The sequence below is a fragment of the Arxiozyma heterogenica genome (genome assembly GCF_036370985.1).
Source record: "Arxiozyma heterogenica strain weizmannii chromosome Unknown scaffold_16, whole genome shotgun sequence".
Taxonomy (NCBI): Eukaryota; Fungi; Ascomycota; class Saccharomycetes; order Saccharomycetales; family Saccharomycetaceae; genus Arxiozyma; species Arxiozyma heterogenica.
In genome coordinates, this window is record NW_027042669.1 from 60,957 (window position 1) to 80,036 (window position 19,080).

At 33.1% G+C, this 19,080-nt stretch overlaps 11 protein-coding genes across 11 annotated transcripts; 5 read left to right on the forward strand and 6 right to left on the reverse strand.

Moving 5' to 3' along the window:
- Window positions 1-149: 149 nt before the first annotated feature.
- On the reverse strand, window positions 150-845 carry KGD4 (alpha-ketoglutarate dehydrogenase subunit KGD4; the record flags this gene model as incomplete). Its single annotated transcript, XM_064857811.1, has 1 exon — window positions 150-845. One exon carries the CDS (start codon window positions 843-845, stop codon window positions 150-152), a length of 696 nt encoding a protein of 231 aa, XP_064715171.1.
- Window positions 846-1,097: 252 nt separating this feature from the next.
- BRR6 (Brr6p) lies at window positions 1,098-1,700 on the forward strand (the record flags this gene model as incomplete). The annotated part of the gene is made up of 1 exon (XM_064857812.1): window positions 1,098-1,700. One exon carries the CDS (start codon window positions 1,098-1,100, stop codon window positions 1,698-1,700), a length of 603 nt encoding a protein of 200 aa, XP_064715172.1.
- Window positions 1,701-1,992: 292 nt separating this feature from the next.
- Window positions 1,993-3,159, reverse strand: PWA37_001171 (DXO/RAI1 family decapping nuclease; the record flags this gene model as incomplete). The annotated part of the gene is made up of 1 exon (XM_064857813.1): window positions 1,993-3,159. One exon carries the CDS (start codon window positions 3,157-3,159, stop codon window positions 1,993-1,995), a length of 1,167 nt encoding a protein of 388 aa, XP_064715173.1.
- A 273-nt stretch (window positions 3,160-3,432) lies between these two features.
- On the reverse strand, window positions 3,433-6,096 carry RMD8 (Rmd8p; the record flags this gene model as incomplete). The annotated part of the gene is made up of 1 exon (XM_064857814.1): window positions 3,433-6,096. The coding sequence occupies one exon, from the start codon at window positions 6,094-6,096 to the stop codon at window positions 3,433-3,435; it is 2,664 nt and encodes an 887-aa protein (XP_064715174.1).
- Window positions 6,097-6,504: 408 nt separating this feature from the next.
- Window positions 6,505-7,056, reverse strand: ANK1 (ankyrin repeat-containing protein ANK1; the record flags this gene model as incomplete). The annotated part of the gene is made up of 1 exon (XM_064857815.1): window positions 6,505-7,056. One exon carries the CDS (start codon window positions 7,054-7,056, stop codon window positions 6,505-6,507), a length of 552 nt encoding a protein of 183 aa, XP_064715175.1.
- A 421-nt stretch (window positions 7,057-7,477) lies between these two features.
- On the forward strand, window positions 7,478-10,708 carry KAP114 (karyopherin KAP114; the record flags this gene model as incomplete). Its single annotated transcript, XM_064857816.1, has 1 exon — window positions 7,478-10,708. The coding sequence occupies one exon, from the start codon at window positions 7,478-7,480 to the stop codon at window positions 10,706-10,708; it is 3,231 nt and encodes a 1,076-aa protein (XP_064715176.1).
- A 1,606-nt stretch (window positions 10,709-12,314) lies between these two features.
- On the forward strand, window positions 12,315-13,553 carry CNN1 (centromere-binding protein CNN1; the record flags this gene model as incomplete). Its single annotated transcript, XM_064857817.1, has 1 exon — window positions 12,315-13,553. One exon carries the CDS (start codon window positions 12,315-12,317, stop codon window positions 13,551-13,553), a length of 1,239 nt encoding a protein of 412 aa, XP_064715177.1.
- A 109-nt stretch (window positions 13,554-13,662) lies between these two features.
- MRX20 (Mrx20p) lies at window positions 13,663-14,640 on the reverse strand (the record flags this gene model as incomplete). Its single annotated transcript, XM_064857818.1, has 1 exon — window positions 13,663-14,640. One exon carries the CDS (start codon window positions 14,638-14,640, stop codon window positions 13,663-13,665), a length of 978 nt encoding a protein of 325 aa, XP_064715178.1.
- Window positions 14,641-15,437: 797 nt separating this feature from the next.
- Window positions 15,438-16,949, forward strand: DUG1 (metallodipeptidase; the record flags this gene model as incomplete). Its single annotated transcript, XM_064857819.1, has 1 exon — window positions 15,438-16,949. One exon carries the CDS (start codon window positions 15,438-15,440, stop codon window positions 16,947-16,949), a length of 1,512 nt encoding a protein of 503 aa, XP_064715179.1.
- A 369-nt stretch (window positions 16,950-17,318) lies between these two features.
- On the forward strand, window positions 17,319-18,035 carry IRC6 (Irc6p; the record flags this gene model as incomplete). Its single annotated transcript, XM_064857820.1, has 1 exon — window positions 17,319-18,035. One exon carries the CDS (start codon window positions 17,319-17,321, stop codon window positions 18,033-18,035), a length of 717 nt encoding a protein of 238 aa, XP_064715180.1.
- A 116-nt stretch (window positions 18,036-18,151) lies between these two features.
- KEG1 (Keg1p) lies at window positions 18,152-18,811 on the reverse strand (the record flags this gene model as incomplete). The annotated part of the gene is made up of 1 exon (XM_064857821.1): window positions 18,152-18,811. The coding sequence occupies one exon, from the start codon at window positions 18,809-18,811 to the stop codon at window positions 18,152-18,154; it is 660 nt and encodes a 219-aa protein (XP_064715181.1).
- Window positions 18,812-19,080: the final 269 nt, after the last annotated feature.

Sequence of the window (19,080 nt, forward strand, 5' to 3'; positions counted from 1 at the left end):
TTTAGAATATATAAGTATACATTTTCTTTCCTCTCTTATATTTTTGCTTATTCAAGATATACAGGGAGAAAGAGAGGAGGAAGAGGAAATTGTGGTGCAACTGAAATATATATATATACATACAAATGCATAATATTCTAATCAGTTGTTTACAATGCACCACCACCGTTGATAACCTCACACTCATCCATTTCAATAGGTTTAAATTGATACTCAGGAGGCAATTTGAAAACAGAATCTACTTCATTTGGCTCCAGAGGTCTCGAAACAAAGGAATACGGACCTTTGATCTGTTGCACAGCAGCCATATATGGCTTAACGACAAATGGCAATTGCTTCTTTAAAAATTCTTGAATTGGAACACAGTCTGTAGTTCCGGGTAAAACACCACTAGGACTACACGGGTGAGGTTTTAGTTTGCCCTCGATTGTTGATTTATGTATCACTGGATGTCTTGTACCAACAAATTTGATACTTGGTTTATAATGAGTAGCTAATCTAACAGAAGTGGGTTTCATTGTGTCTTGCAAAATAATCTTAGGAGTTGTTTTTAGTGAGGTTGTTGTTGTTGCTGTTGTTGTTAAAGATAGTTTAGTTGTAGGATGTGTCTTTAAAATACGAGAAATACAGTTTTTGGTATAGACTAATAGTTCTCTTAATTTCATATCACGTATCTGATTGCAACCATTCGAGAAAGCGGTCAGAAGAATGTACAAGATGCGAGATGTAAGAAGTATTAGAGAAGAAGGGGGAAGAAGAGAGTGTAGCGTCTTAGATTGACTCCCTATCTTCAGTTCCTCTATATAAATCACTTCTTTTCTTCGATTTTCATTTGTTCCTTTCATCACTACGAGAAGAAAGCAAGGCAAACCCCCCCCCCCCCAAAAAAAAAAAAGAAAAACACATAATAACAAAAATTAAGGCAGAAATAGAACAAAAATAAATCGGGAGAAGAGCAAATGAGAGAGAACTTCAACGAAGGTTCCAATAAGATGAGATGTGTTTCGATTCTGATTGAAACCCCAAGAGACTGCTCTACAGGCTGCAGCACACAGGTATTGGGATACTGTAGTTGGAAAACCATAACATAACTGTTCATGAAGACTAGTTTGGTACCTTTTGGGAAGTCCTTTGGAAATAGACTTAATGGTAATAACAATAATAAAAATAATGATAAATCTTTCGCTGATGAGAAAAATGTAGTGACTTCACTCCCACATTCTAGATATTGGTATGAGCCAGAACCGTTAAACCAATACATCAAGATCATATTTAATATAATTATTACCCTAGCAATTTTATTTATCTTGTATAAATTCGTTCACTTAATCTCCTTAGACGTTGAATGGAAATTAATGGAACTGGAGTTAGATTCTATGAATCAATGGAGACGGTGTGAATTAGATTACAAAAACAATAAATGTTTTCTATCTAATGAGGCGATTCCACCGAAACTGCGATATAAATGCCAAGAATGGTCACATTGTATTGAACAATATTCGCTTAATAATAAACGGTCTTTTCAGTCAGCTAAGTTGTGGGTACAGACTTTAGCTGAGGTAGTTAACACTTTCATTGAAACTATCACATTGAGATCTTTACTGTTTGTATTAATAACTGTGTGTTCCATCGTTATGGTCACAAATACTATCTTTGGATCTTATAAAGTAGTTTACTATAATAATAATAACAACACATAACATTGTTGTCCTTTCCCTTTGTCTTTGTTTAAAAGAAGGAACATGCCTGCATACATACATATGTACATATATGTATCTAATTAGTTACTTAATGATAGATCTTTTGCTGATGAATGGATAAATCTAACATTTATTCTCCTATTTTCTTTATAGTTGATATAGTTCAAGGAAGATAGACAATCAGCTTTGAACCTTTCCTGTATTACCAACTTTTCTTTTCTTTTTTTTGATGTATATGTGTAATATGAATAGACAATTATTATTTCATAACTTACTTGCTAGAGCATACATTTTAAAATTTCAAAGACTGTCTCCATTCTTTAAACTCTGGATCAATAAAATTAGGATTGTTTATCATTTCTTCATACTCTTTCGTGTCGACAGCAATACACTCTAATATTAATTCTTTCACACCACTAGTTAACCTATAACAACTAATTTCTTTTCCTTTACTATGATCTGATATAGTGCTTTTCAACCAATCTATAAGACATCCATACCATTTAATAGAATCATTAAATTGTTGTCTCATTGAGGAACTCACCAAAGTGGGGATCTCTTCAGTTCGATACTCTTCAATGGTTTTCAGTTGATACTGATCATCACGAAAGCCGTAAATTACATGAGGAATCCCCACCAAAAAACACTGTAACCAAGTCCTAAACATTTTCTTTTCAAAATTTAAACAATCTCTTTCACTTTGAATCTGTCTTGTGCATTTCAATTCAATATAATGTGTGAGTTTACTATCATCCTCATCTATACTAGGTTCAAAATCATATATTGCATCAATCTCAGCTCCAAGAATAATTTTATTAGACCCGATTCCTGTCCCCACAACAGTAGCATATTCATTTCCATTAGTAACCAACTGACTAGGCCTCTTTTCAATGGTGTTCCTATCCACCAAACTAAATGGCTTCGGTATTGTAACCAATGTCTCAAATTTGTACCCACTAAAGGATCCCAAATCTACCCCATAACTGGTCTGAATCGTGTTAGAATCATATTTCCTTAAATCACTATTTTGTATCACTTCCTTAATAAATATCTGACCATCAAAATGTATTATCTGCAAGTTAATTGGATCAACATACTTTGAATCTTCAATTGCGTAGCTTATCAATTTTCGTATTATACCTCGAAATGTGATAATATCAGCCTTTATTCTTCTTTTAAATTTTTTTTCAGTCTCTCTTACAGTATCTAATAAACCTTTCAATGAACATGGATCAGAAATGACCATACTACGATCTTGAAATTGCCTCCGCCCTTCCATCAAATCAATACTTTGATTTTTATAGAACTCATCGTCTGTGAAATAATAATAAGCCAAATTTCTCTCATCATTCACAAATATTTCATCGTCAATAGTTCGAGAATAATATCCCAACTCCTTTGGTGTTTTCAGTTGTGTCACATTACTTCGCTTATCAACAGATAATGAACTAATTTGCATGGCTTTTTGTCATATAGGTAACTGTTGCTAGTCTCTCTCTCAATTTACAATTCTTCGTCTATTACAGTATTGTGTACAATTCAAATTTTTTTATTCATTTATTTTTGTCTTCTTGATTTGATCTAGACCTTCTTTCTTCATAGTACACATCCCCTCTGATTACAAAAGCTACAACCACAACACACTCCTCTCAATACTTTGTAATCCACAAACTTCATATAATCTTACAAACTGATCTCCCTATTTATAAAAATATATTTATATAATTGAATATTAATTATGAATAATACTGTATCTAACCATTACTTCGGTAACTGAAAAGATAACCCCCACAACAATCATTATAATAAACCAAAACGTGACTCTCGCAATGTTCCTCTCTGCTACAGAATCCACACAGATATCAAAAAACTCTAGAAACACTTTACATCTATCATTGACCACAGTGACTCTTTTGTCTATCTCCAGATATTCTCTCATGGCAATATATAATGGATGTAAACTAGGTTCTACAGACCAAAAAAAATCAGGTGTATCTAACACATTTGATGAGAGGTTAACATCTACTCTCAATTTAAACAATTTACCTGACTTCTTTAACAATTGTGCTCTTTTCAGACCTAAAGTCCCATGTAAAGCCAATCTCTTGGGTAACTTCATAACAGAATTTAAAATAGGTGATATTCTGGACTCAAATCTAGATAATTTGGTGGATTGGGCTATTGCATAAGATAGAGTCAATTTAATAAAATGATCCCCGGATCTCAATGTGATCACATCATTAAAAATCCTTGGTCTCTTTGTGTCCTTATCATACTCAAAATGGAACTCTTCTGTTTCAATATCTGGTTCATCTAATGGTCTAATTATTAATTTCTTTTCATCCGCAAATGCTAAATCCCCAAGCAAATCCTTTTCTTGATCTTCGGTAAAATTCCAAAATACTATTACACCATAGTGGAAAATAAATAATTCCGCATGTTTGTACATATTTTGATTAATAAATCTTTTTGTTTCAGCCTCTGAGATACCATTTAACAGATTACTATCAATATTTTTGTTTGTATCAACACCCTTGCTATCACTTTGGTTGTGAAATATGGTTGATGCCCTTTTACCTGATATAACACCTCCCATTGAGTCTCCCAAGAGATTCGGCGATGTTGATAAAGGACTAGTAATTTTCAACAATTCTTCTCTTTCACGAATCTCTTGTTCCAAAGGAGACTCTTCAGCAAACAGTTGTGGTTCACTAGGATCAAAGGAATCATCATTAGTGCTTATTTTCTTGTTATTAGTCATAATTGTATTATTATTAAGATTTTCGTATGCATTATCATCTGAAGGAGCATTCATACGCTCTCTTGCCATCATTCTATTCTGCTCCCTATCCCTTAATGTAACATTCTCTGAGCTTCGTCTCGCTCGAATATTATTATCTATATTATCGGTACTTTTCTTACTACCTACACTACTTCTACGATCAATCTTACTACTGTTACTAATTATAGGACTCTCACTTATCGAATTAGATATATTAGAAGTGGTGGTTTTGTCATTGCTATTGTTAAGGCCATTAATTTCTGTATTGTTTAGGGTACTATCATATAAAGACGAACTCCTGACATTTTGGTTTAATTCATTAACAGCCTCAACACCAGAGTAATATTCGAAATGGTGATCCCTTTGTTCACTAGTATCCAACAACTTTTCAATAAGTGTTTTCCCACCATGAATCTTTTTTGATACATTAGATTTAATCCTAAAACCATCTTTACCAGGTAACAAAGGTAGCACATAAGGTACATAAAGACAATCATCGTATAATCTAGGACTAACTTCATGTGTACGCTTTAAGAATTTTGTTAATAACTTAATATTAAAACCATCTGCAATGTTATACGCTGTTAACCTGGGCAATTTCCCATCTCTATATCGATAGGATTCATGGCCATTCAATAGTTGTACTCTAGTAGAAAAATGATTCTGTCTATCCAAGATATCACCACTGCCATGCAAAGTTAATCCATTAGGTGTAATATCATTTCTTTGGAGATTTGTTAAGTTCGTTAACTCTGCATCTTCTGGGATTAAAACCAATTTTTGAGATATCTTAGAAGTTCTTGAAGGTAATGCGTTTATTGATTTTCTATATTTATTATAATGGTTTTGTGAATATGGCACCTTTTTCAGTGGGAAACGATCCCAAGAGGACTGAGAGCCACGTTGTTCTCTTCTACCTGATGGAACCAGGGATGAATCCAATAAGATATTATCCATCGAGATATCACTGAATCTGGATGACCCTGAAGATCTTCTCATCTTATAACGTTCTCTATTTTTTTCAAATGGGTTTCCTCTTCCCCAACTTGATCTTGTATTTGCAGTATTTACTGTTAATATTGATCCAACTGGAATATTGGCACTCTTTGACTTCAAACGGAAATCATATTTTGAACCATTAGTTCTATTTCCATCATTATTACTTCTATTGCTAATTGAAGGGTATTTTAACCTATCCTTAATACTGCTTGTAATCCTTTGACTCACACTAGCAGGTCTGGATGAACTACTGGAACAGCTTCTACTACTCTGATTATAACTGTTACTGACCGTCGTATATTGTCCATTATTAATACCATGTTGTGTCCTTAAACTGTTAGAAATAACGTGGCTACCAACACCTATACTATTTGACACGTTACTACCATTTATATGGCTACCAATGCCTCTTTTACCTTTAGTAACATTTATTCCTGCCGCATGACCTGCAAAGGGGGCTGTTGATCTTGGTTTAGAACTTCTTGCGTCTGTAACCAGAATCGACGGTGTTCTTTTAGACATTGCTGATCTGGTAGGAACCAATCCAACCACGTCATCATCTTCTTCATAATCATCGTCATCATCATCAATAACGTCTGCCAAACGTATTGTCATGTTTTCTCCTGTTGAACACTATTTTTTTAGTTTAGCTTGATTATATGCTTATAATTTACACTGGCTTACACTTACACTTCCAATATATAACTATTGTATCTGTGTATACTGTATGTGTTTTTTTATTCACATGTATGTGTGTGTTTTGTTGTATATATAGTATATATGTATTTACCTTAACAGTTTCTTTTGTGTATCAAAAATTTCGTTCTAACATTAAACATAAATATTGTTATACACGTACGTGTCAATTAAACAAAGACATATAAAGAGGAATACGTATATATATATATATTTGTGTGTGTAGATATATATACATCTACTAATATGCATAATTCCCTCCCCCATATATGCTGACCATTCAAACATTAAGTGCAAGAACAGAATAGAAGTGGGAATCTTCACTCATTACTCATCATTATCGTCAGACACATCAATTTCTTGCTCTTGCAAACCTTCCATACCACCATTATCAGCAGCCAATTCTGCACCTTGTAATAAATCAAACAAATCATCCAATTCGTCTCCATGTATCAAATCACTTGGCTTTTGACCATGGTTGTTTTTGATTCTAGGATCCGCACCAACTTCAATAAGATTTGATACAATAAAAGTCCCATGTTCAGGTTCCTCTAGCGAGTATCTGACTGCCAAATGTAAAGGGGTATCTCCATTGCTCTTATTCTTGTTATCTATCTCTATATCTGCATCTAAATCGAGCAATTTGTCCAAGACTTCCCACGACCCATATTGACAGCAAAGATGTAACGCTGTGTTTCCCATAGGATCATGTGATTCATTAATTAATTTAGACAATCTATTCTGATCCTCATTACCGATCGTAGCAATCACAGTGTCAAACAAATCCTCATTGTTTCTTCTACTAGCATCCAATAATTGTTCCCCTAATGAGGCACCTTCTTCATGTGATAATTGTGGTTCTTTCTCCTCGTTCTTCATTGTAACAGACGTATTAGTTATATACAGAAATTAGGAAAATATGTCGTCAACACTCTATACGTAAGTGCAGTCCAACACTTCCCTCTGCTTAACAAGATTTAGAACACTATATATCTGAATCGTATACTCTTAAACATTATGTTACCTGAAAATGAATTAACATTAGAATACTTTTGTATGGAATTCTATGGGGAGAGAATGAAAAAAAAAACGAAAATTTAGACTCTGCGACACTTTACAGATTGTTCTAAGAGTGAAATGTAGAGTTGAGATCCATACGTGTATCTACATATGAAAGGGAGAAGAAGGGGATATACTCAATGATTAAGTAGCATCCAATTTCACACTGCTTGGTTGATAATCACCAAGAACACTAACAGCCTATCTCCACCATTTTTAAACAAAGCTTTCTCTTACCATTATGTCTTGTGATATTTATCAGTTAATCCAACTAGCACAATCCTCTAATAATGCGGAAAGAAATAATGCAGAGAGTACTTTACTGGAATTAGCTGATTTGAATGCTTCGTCTGTATTAACAACTTTGATGAATGTGGCTACTAACAACGAAGACAATTCTACTGTTGCAGTCCAATCTACCCTTACTTCCAGACAGTTTGCTCTATTAACAATAAGAAAACTGATTACCTTTTATTGGTCCCCAGCTTTTGAGTCCTACAGAAACACTTCATCGTTAGATTTAGGCACTAAAACAATGATCAGAAATTCTTTATTGAAGTTATGTCTTGATCCAAACCAAGATACTAAATTATATAACGGTGCTTCTTACTGTATCGTGCAAATTGCCGCTGTGGACTTCCCTGACCAGTGGCCTCAATTGTTACCTGATCTATATAAATGCATAACCAATATTGTTATGGCAAATCCACAGCCTGCATTAAACGCAATCTCCATACTAAATGAAATTTATGATGATATTATATCTGAGGATATGTATTTTGATGGTGGAATAGGTATTGAAACTTTAAAAATCGTTTCACAATTAGCTACAGACATGAACCCACATACTAACAACTCTACTGAATCATTATCGGTCTCTGTTAAGTTCAAAATTGGTGCCATGAAACTCTTTAATGCATGCCTACTACAAATGTCTACGGTTACCTCAAATTCATCTGGTGATAGAAAACACTTCGTTAAGGACATAGTGTCAAAATCACTAGAAATGTTATCCCAAATGTTATCCCAATATGGCGACAACTTCAATAAATTGATATTCCAATTAAAATCTTTGATTTATGAAAATTTGGTCCTAATAAAGTCTGATTTCCCAGTAAAATTATTCCCTAATAAGTGGATAGAAAATTTTAAAGAAAGATCCATTCAAGATTTATCTTTATTAAAGAATTGGTACGTCAATAATCATGAACAATTACTATTAGACGACATCTTATTGCAACAATTCAATGAATACGTCATACAGATTCTAGAATTCTTGTCTTTATGTAATGAAACCATTCAATTGACAGAAACTGACCATTCAGCAGTATTACAATCTATGTTGACATTATCATGTCTTGATGATTCAACAAGAGACACCTGGTTAAATGATCCAAATGAATTTGTATCGAAGGAAAATGGATTATCTGCAAACTATACCATAAGAGATCAAGTGGCTGATTATTTAAGTAATTTATCTGGTCAAACTTTACAAACAACCTTCCAAAATGTTGTGCAATATATAATGAACAATATGACGAATAGTCCAAAATTACTAGAATCATCTATATATATGTTGCAATGTGTTCTAATTAATGGTGAAAATAGTGAAGAAACCGATAGTTTCAGAATTAAATCAATCAATGAATTTGAAGCATTCATTGATGCACTATTTATGCATCAATACCAATTAAATGATGCTTTACTTGCATCGAGAATTATTTTAGTGATCCCCAAATTATTGGACAATTTTATGGATATATTACCTGATGTTAAAATAATGACTACCAATTATTTGATTAAAAGTGTTGAAAGAGGTATGAATATTATGTTGCAGGATCAAGATAGTGATAATTTAATTCTTTCCTCTATATTAATTGCATTCACCTATTATGCCTATTATGCTGAATTGTCTAGTGTTCTTAACTTTGAGCTATGTTCACAGCTTCAATTAAATCTTTTAAAATTAGTAAATCATCTATCACAAGATGCTGAAGAGGATACTAACGGACTTTTAATCGAGGTGTTGCATAATATCATTAATTGTAACACTGAATCTACTGATTTCAAGATTATTCGTCAAGAATTTACCTCAGTTCTATCTATCTCTAGTAAAGATCCATCTAACATTCAAATTGTAGTAGAATCTCAAGAGTGTTTGGAGAAATTATTAGCTAATATTACAACCGAAAGATATGTTTCCTTCATGGAATTATGCTTACCATCTTTTGTTCATATTATTCAAGGTAATGCTATCACAGGATTCAAATATTCCCCATTACTATCCTTAATATTAGAATTTCTTACCGTTTTCATGAAGAAAAAACCAACTGATGGACCATTACCAACTAAATTCTGTGAATATATTTGGGAGCCCTTAGTTCAAATTTTACAAGCATCAGTAGAAGATGAAGTTTTACAGTTGTCCACAGATGCCTTTACATATCTGATTCACAACACTGACAGAGAAATCATTAAACCTCAGTTATCTACAATTGTCAACATTTTGGAAAGACTATTATCTATGAATGTTAGTGACACTGCCGCCATGAATGTAGGATCTTTAATCGTTACTATTTGTAACAAATTTAATAATGAATTATCTGATTTAATTCCGCAAATTTTAAAAGCTGCTGTTAACAGATTAATCCATGTTAAACATGTTGCCACACAAGAAAATCTAGTGTCATTATTATGTTTCTTGACTTACAGTGATCCGTTACAAACATTGAATTTCCTGTTCCAAATGTCAATGGAGCAACAACAAGAATCATTACCACAATCACAGTTTAATGTGGTTCAAACAGTTTTTAATAAATGGTTTGAAACTTTTGAAATTATCAGAGGAGAACGTAAAATTAAGGATAATGTAATTGCATTAAGTAAAATCTTCTTTTTGTCAGATACAAGGCTAAATGATGTAACCGTCAATGGTGAATTAATCCCCTATGATGGTGATTTAATCATTACAAGATCTATGGCTAAAAAAATGCCGGATAGATATACTCAGATTAGTGTTTACACCAAAATTGTCAAATTGTTTTGTAATGAATTAGAGTATAGAACTAGAAAGACCGATCCGGAAAAGTATATTACTAGCGACATCAAACATATAGATGACAGGTCTGATAATAATATTGATACTAACAATAATATGAATAATGCTAATAACGGAGGTGATGATGATGATGATGAATGGGAGGACGTCGATGATGTTCTGGATTATGAAAAGTTAAAGGAATTTATTGAGGATGACGATGATGATGAGACTTACCATGAAGGTATTAAACTAAATCCAGAACAAGCTGAAGCCCAAGAAATTACTGGCATTATGGATGTCCCACAAAGCCTTGTACATTTATTGATAGAATTCTTTAAAGAAGCAACTACTAGTAATGCCAATGAATTCCAAAATATATACAATTCTTTGAATGATAGCGAGAAAGCAGTTCTAACACAAAACTTGGTATAACCAATGTAAAATGTACACATTTATATAAATACATGAAAGTCGAATGATGTATAATTATTAATTATTTTCTAATAATAAGGATTAATTGTGATTTAAGTAGTGCGAAATCAATTATTTCAACATGAAGATATTAGATAGGAAAAAGAGAAACATAATGTTCTACTAATAATTATATAAGAGAATTATAGCTTGTTCTAAATTGTAATTAATATATACAGGTGCTTCTAAAATATACAAATATAGACAAAAAGAGAATGAATACATCAGTTCAAAATTTAGCACAACAGAATAACACTAATAAAGTCTAATAATTAAGAAAATATGAAGTAGTTTCCATGTCTTCTATATGGGGAACCAGGGAACTATCACATACTTTCATAATTTTGTTAAAATGAGAAGTATCTTGTTTTACCTATGATAAATTTATGGTAAATTACAACATCAGTATGATATTTTTTGTATTAAAAATAAGATTATATGTTATACAGATTCCTCTTTGCTAATACATTACCACAGCACATTAATGTGTTACAGAATAGGGTTCATCGATGCCGTAGGAATCCTAATACATTTCGTGGTCAAGTTCCTGTAACCGGAATATTAATACCTTTTGAGGTTTTTTTTTATTAGTGAAAAGAATTCTTTTAAACATTTGCTAGTAGATCCTGTTAAATAGTTACTTAAGGTAATCAAAATGGTTATTTTTAGTCAAAAGCGAGTAGATATAATGTGCCTATATCAAGTTCAAAGAAGAGTATATTTGAATCGAACTTCTCAAAGAAATAGTCAATGAGTTTGTTCAAAAGATGATTAGACAAAGATCTGAAAGTCTATTATTTTGCTAGTCTAAAATACAAAAAAGTTAGATGAATTTGCTCCTCTCCCCAAAAGTGGATTTAAAGATCAAACTAAAAAATAAACAAATCAAATCATTGATATTAATACAGACATGCTCATATCAAATTGTTTTTTGCATCAGTTCTCACTGGTGAAAAGAGTAATTTTGAAAAATGCTAACAAGTACTTCTAATAAGAGATAATTACTTATCATATGAACTTCGTTCATTGAGGCGTTTTAATATTCAACTTCTTTTCAAAGTTGTATGGATCAGGATGGGGGGGGAGAGTCTTACTATCAAAAACTCACAAGTTGTTCTCTTTGCCTTCAAGATCAACACTTCAAATGGTTTAGTTGAATAGATATTATATACATGCCTAACTTCTAGCACAGATGATAAACAGTTATCTGTTAATAATGCTGATAAGTTTGCAGCAGAACCTAATTATGGCGAATTAACTTCTCTGTACATCTCTCTCTTCTATGTTTCTACCCAAAACTCATCGTTTTTTGCCCAAAGAGGCAATTTCTCAAAATTCTTCAATTTACTCTAATCAAAAAACATTTTATATCAACAATAAACTATTAAAAACCATACAAAACCATTCCAGTCACCCACAACTGTATAAGAATATTAGCATGAAAATATCTATAGTTACCAGTATATGGATTTAATACTAGTGGTATAACACTGAAGAAATATATATATATATGTATATATATACCATACTGTACTGTACTGTTAATCTTATTGGGAACTGTAAGTAAATGAATACACCATCTAAGACTAGATTTGAAATGACTCAGACTCAAACGAATACAGATGATTCAATGATACTTACCCCATTCAGGGGTCGAGCTATAGAAGAAAACAGACTGCGACAAGCCTTTAGAATGAGTGTGACTCCCGGTTTGAAAAGGAGATTACAGGCTCAAAGAAGCCATTCTTCTTGGCGTAGTAATCCTAATGAATTAAGGTTATTTATTAGTGACATGAGTGAAAGTAGATATTCAAACAGTGGGAAAAATCTTATGGGACAATTACAAATGGCATCTGGTGAAGATAGCGAACTTCAACAGATTATTCCATATTCGGAACATGATCTATCGAAATCCAACATTGAACAACCTATTGCAACACCAAGAAAGAACTTCGAAGATAGTAGCCCTACAATATCAAGTAAAAGTGATTTACCTACAGAAACAAAAGGAGATTCGAATAAAGAATATGGAAATACAACAAATAAGAATACTAAGAACCCACCTAAACGTTTATCAGACTTGATCTTTTCACAGTTGAAAGTAATTCCACGAGAAGTAAAGATACGTAAATTAGAACCATTGAAAATTCAGGATGTTGGTTTAAAACCTTTGACAGATGTTGATGACAACAACATCAACAACAACAACAATAATAATACAGGGTTCATCTTTAATAACGATTCTCTTCCGGTTGGACTGCCACGTACTCCCCCAACAGTCAAACCTATATATACAGATGACAATATTTTACTTCCAATAAGTGATCATAACGATAATAATACTGTTGATAATGCTGCTGCTCCTATGGATATAGACAATGTTGGAATGGAGAATTTCGAAGAAGATAACGGCCAGAATACGAATAACTATGATAAGGATCCAGACATAATCGACCATGAATACGAAAGAAGCTTTGCTTTTGGTCAAACAACGCCACACACTGACAATGAAGAAGCTGAACTACTTGCATATTCAGATGCAGACAAAAGTAATAGTCATGGTAGTATTGATATCAAGAACAATGGTAGTGAAACCATTGATATGGTCACTAAAATACGGCATTTGTTGATCCGACCAGATGGGACATTTGAGACAGATTTCGATAAAATAATTACATTTTTAAATAATAATCAGATGATAATGAATGACTCCATGCCTTCAATGAATGAAATATTTGAAATATGTTGTCAATACTTAGATATGAGTGAAATCAATGAAATTGAAAGAGTATGGTTTATTTATTAGGTAGCCTAACATTAACGAGGAAAGATGAGGAAAAGGTCATGAATATATACGAATATGTATGAATAAATATGAATAAATACAATATATAAATATATACAAGATAACAATATTATGAACTTAAATATCCATCCCGTTGCATAGAATGGATAAAATTCTCCATATATTCGTATATACCGAATGATATACCACCGGAGAGACCGACTTTGAAAAATCTTGGTAAGAAGCCCTTCCATAGAGCAGGTAAGCCTTCATGAATAAAAATCTGATATGCGCAATTAACTGAATTTGTATATAGTTTGGGTGCCCATTGACTTTGCATTCTTGTCTTAACGACATCTAAAGGTTGAGTTAGTGATACCACAGCAATAGAGGAAAACGTACCTAGAATGACTCCCATGTAGGATTGCAATGTTTCATTATTCGAAAACCGTTGCAACCAAACCTGCTTCATTGCAGTGTAAGTACCGAATCTGACCACCGAATTTTCCATTTGTCTAAACAATGTAGGCATAGAGCCTTGAAAATATGATCTGAGACCTCTGGAACGGTACATTTCTTTAATAGTTTTCAGCAAACCATGTACTGGCACAGGATCTCTGAAACTGAATCTGGATTGGATAAGAGGACTCTTCACTTTATGAAAAGTTGTTCTTTTAGTAGAGACGTTTTTAATAGTAGTCTTATTAGTCGTATTAACAGAATGAGAAGCAAGGATAATATTTTCGATCATATTGGTTTTAATGTTTTCGAATGGAATAATACAGACACTTTCCATCATCCCAGTGAAAAGGGAGGAAAGTAAGATTCTACCATTTACTGGAACTTGATTTTCAGGAATTGTCTTTTGCATCCAGTTATTCACGACATGGAAGGAACCAAATCGAATAAAAGTTTTACTCACAGCACATATATTCAAGATGGAACAACCTGTGAAATAGTGACCCAATGGCAACATTTCTTGAGGAAACCTGTGAGGTAACTGTGAGACAGTTTTCCAAAATTCAAAAGGTTGACTAACAGTAGTTTGAACAACTCCAGCGATACTCCCTGCTATTAATGGTATTAACAATCCTTGTTCACTGTTCATGTTTAAATTATAACCTTGTTTCCATAAAAGACTTAGAAAAAAAAAAGACCCGTGTAATCAAATTTATGGTTTAGACATATATACACACACACACTTATACACACACTTATACTTACCCATTCACTCACTCACTCACTCGTCCAACCCATTTGGTTCTGGATAGAAGACTCTGGACAGAATGATCTAACTAGCCTGCTGTGGAGATGATTGCACAACGCAGCCAAACTTTGTCTTCTTCACTCTTTTCACTTTCTTCTGTTTGTTTAAAAGAAAAATTATAGACCCATACACCATTTAACAACCCTAACACCAACCCTAATACTAGTCCTAATTTTGTACCCTTTTCTCCCCTTCTTTCTTTTTTTCGGCTGAAAACCCGAAGTTGACACATTTTTTTTTTCTTTTGTCTTTTGTCTTTTGTTTTTTTTTGATCTAAGTAACACAAAAAAAAACGACAAAAGAAAAAAAAGTAAAAACTTTTTTTTTTTCCTCGAACACAGAAATTGTTTGCTTTTAGAGTTTGACTGGGAGACAATTGCATTGCAAAGTTTTTTTTTTTTTTGCTGTTAAATTGTGACATAATCGATCGACTTCTGAGTACGCATATGGTTGATATTTATTCCATGTTGTCACTGCGAAAACTTAGAATCTTTCTTTTCCTTTCCACAAGGAACTACTTGATATCTCTTTTGTTCTTCTGCTGCATATTTCTTCACACATCCCATTTCCCACCTTCATCTTCATTTGTTCCTTTTTATCTGGTCTTTCCTGCTTCCTACTTTCAGCTCAGTTAATTCATGTTTCTTCGAGGACTAACCTCAATCATAGGCCCAATTCAACGTCGCGCTATAATGTCTGCTCAAATTCCAACAAAGTTCGAACAACTGTTCAAGAAAGTTGACGAGTTGAAACCACAATTTATTGATGTTGTCGCTCAAGCAGTGGCTATCCCTGCTGTCTCCTCGGACGAGACCCTAAGACCTCAAGTGGTCAAGAAGGCCCATTTTCTAGTGCAACAATTGGAATCCCTTGGCTTCACCGATATCCAATTGAAACCACTAGGCCTACAACCTCCACCAGTCAGTAACCCAAACTTGGAATTGCCTCCTGTTATCCTATCTCGTTATGGCAATGACCCACAAAAGAAAACTGTTTTGGTCTACGGCCACTACGATGTCCAGCCAGCTTTCAAAGAAGATGGGTGGGACTCTGAACCATTTGAACTGGTTGTCGATGAAGAAAAAGGTCTTTTGAAAGGTAGAGGCGCCACTGACGACACAGGTCCATTAACCGGCTGGTTGCACGTCGTCAGAGCTCACAAGGAAGCCGGTGTAGAATTCCCAGTTAATTTAATCACCTGTTTCGAAGGGATGGAGGAGTCTGGTTCTTTGGGTTTGGAAGAATTAATCGCCAAGGAAGCCAATGGCTACTTCAAGGACGTCGACGCTGTCTGCATCTCCGATAATTATTGGTTAGGTACTAAAAAACCTGTCTTAACTTACGGTCTAAGAGGTTGTAACTATTACCAAGTCACTATTGAAGGTCCACAAGCCGATTTACATTCTGGTGTTTTTGGTGGTATCATTGCTGAACCAATGATCGACTTGGTGAAAGTTATGAGTACTTTAGTCGACTCTGATGGTAAGATCTTGATCAAAGGTGTCGACGAAATGGTCGCTCCAATGACTGAAAAGGAACGTAAATTGTATGACAATATTGACTTCTCCTTAGATGAATTGAACAAAGCTAGTGGCTCCAACACCGCTCTTTACACCAAGAAGGAAGATATCTTGATGCACAGATGGAGATACCCATCTCTATCCCTGCATGGTGTGGAAGGTGCATTCTCTGGACAAGGTGCCAAGACTGTTATCCCAGCTAAAGTTATCGGTAAGTTTTCCATCAGAACTGTTCCAGATATGGACTCGGCCAAATTAGATGAATTAGTTATCGAACATTGTGAAAAAGCGTTTGCTAAACTGAACTCTCCAAACAAATGTAAGGCTGAATTGATTCATGATGGTGCTTATTGGATCTCTGATCCTCATAATGCTCAATTCACTGCTGCTTCCAAAGCCACTAGATTAGTTTATGGTGTCGAACCAGACTTAACTAGAGAAGGTGGTTCTATTCCAATCACCGTCACTTTCCAAGATCAATTAAAGACTAGTGTCTTATTATTACCAATGGGTAGAGGTGATGATGGTGCTCATTCTATTAACGAAAAATTGGATATCAGCAACTTCATTAACGGTATTAAATTAATGGCTGCCTACCTACATTACTATGCTGAATCCAAAGAAATTTAAATAATGAACGATTATGTATGAATATTTATATATATTAACGTTTCTTTTTATGTTACTAAATATATTTCTTATTGATTAATGATCTTAATAGTCGTAATAATAACTAAAGCTTCTCCAACAAAAAAAAAAAGGAACAGATACAGACACAAATAGAAAATGCGCCACCCATGGACTTTCCAAGTTTTCATAAAACGTATCAAATTGATAAGACTAATCTGATATATATGAAGCCACTTTTTAATTCTCAGTATTGATCAATCATATCCTGCGGAAGATTCAAAATTTCTAATTTATTTATGAAAAGAACTATCTTCTCTATAACACGAATAGTCACCACAAAAAAAAAATACAAAGTAAAAATATTTCACCATGGTAAGAGACAAAATCCTTATTCTTTGTGATAATCGATCTTCTGTAAATGAAAAATTGGAAACATTATTTAAACAAAGTTTACCTGTTGACCAAAACATAATTAAATCCATTAAATGGAAAAATAAATACTACGATGTGGAATTCGACCTTTATATCGATGAATTAACTACATCATTGGAGGATTGGATCAAGGAATTTAACAATGAGGAGTATGATATATTACGAGATGTATTGGCAGGAATCATATTTATCTTACCATTCGATGATAAGGATACATTAGAATTTATAGATTCAGAATTGAATAAGAACACTAATTGTGATGACAATAATTTTGATGATAAGGAAGACGAAGGTTTCTTTATGGTATGTTGTGATCCAATATCCAATGAAAAGGTACCATACTGGAATGATTTTACAAAACTTGAAGTTACTACACTAACCGTTTCACAAGAAAGAAATAATGACGGTGAATATGAAGGAATTAAAAGGATAGAAGAGATTATTGATGTATATCCATGGAGTCATTCACAATCAAGACAACAAGCATTGATTAGTGAAACATCACAACATTTAGATTTAAAAGATACTATTGATATGCAAGGCATTATATCAAAATTAAAATTAGCTAAATTGGAATATTCAAAAAATAAAGATGAGTCGATGGCATTGGAAATCTCTGAAGAGATGTCTAAATTAATATCAGATGCAATATAACATGTACATACATACATAAATATATGTAAAGAGAGAAAGAGAGGTAAAGAGATAAAAATTTTTGATAAAAGAATACATTTTATCAAGAATAACCAATCATAACAAAATCTAACTTTCTACCATTGTCTTTTCCAACAAGTTAAAACGATGGGAATAAATAGAACTAAAATTACTTTATTAATCAATTGTAGCCATAGTAAATCGTTGAAATCTGAATATTGAACATTCAATAGCAACATGTTAAATTCACTTGTGTACATAATAGGTAATAATAGGTGAGAATATATTTGAGATATGATGCTTTTTCTATTTGAGACAGTCATCACTACGTCAGGATTATAATTATTACTGGTATTATCTCTATTAATATTCCTGGGACGTTCTTTTTTAAATAGGTTTGAACAATGTACATAGCATTGTGACAAAGCCAAAGACATGATAAATAAGGAATAACTTACATTTCTTAACACTAATGCATATTCATAATTGTCTTTATAATGTAATGTTACAATAATATTAATGAAATTCAGGTCCTTTAACATTGTCCTAGAAAAGATAGCTTTTCTCCAAGATCTAAACTTAAATAACCAAATCAGTTCCCCTACTGTGGAATAGATCATTAGCTTTATTAAAAACATGTGTATCCCTCCAGGAAGAAATTTTCCACCTATTAATGGGTAAAGGATTAACCAACGTGTAAATAAAGCACCATACAAAAATGCATTGGTGATTCTATAATATTGGTACAATTTATGTACAAACTTTACAGGTAGCATTGCTGTGAGATTGTGATAAGTCTTAATGGAATATAAAAATTACAACTGTAACTTTTTTCCCCTCTCTTTGTTTCGAATTGAACTCCTCTTCCTGATACAAAGGTATATCTAAACACATAACGGATACGTTTGATATGTATATAATACCTGTGCTGGCTTCGTATGAATGTAAAAGTATGTGAATGAAGTTTCACTTGAAGATGGAAAAATCCACTCATCTGCAAAATGTAAAAAAAAAAAATTAAAGAATAAAACTGCATTAAAAATGT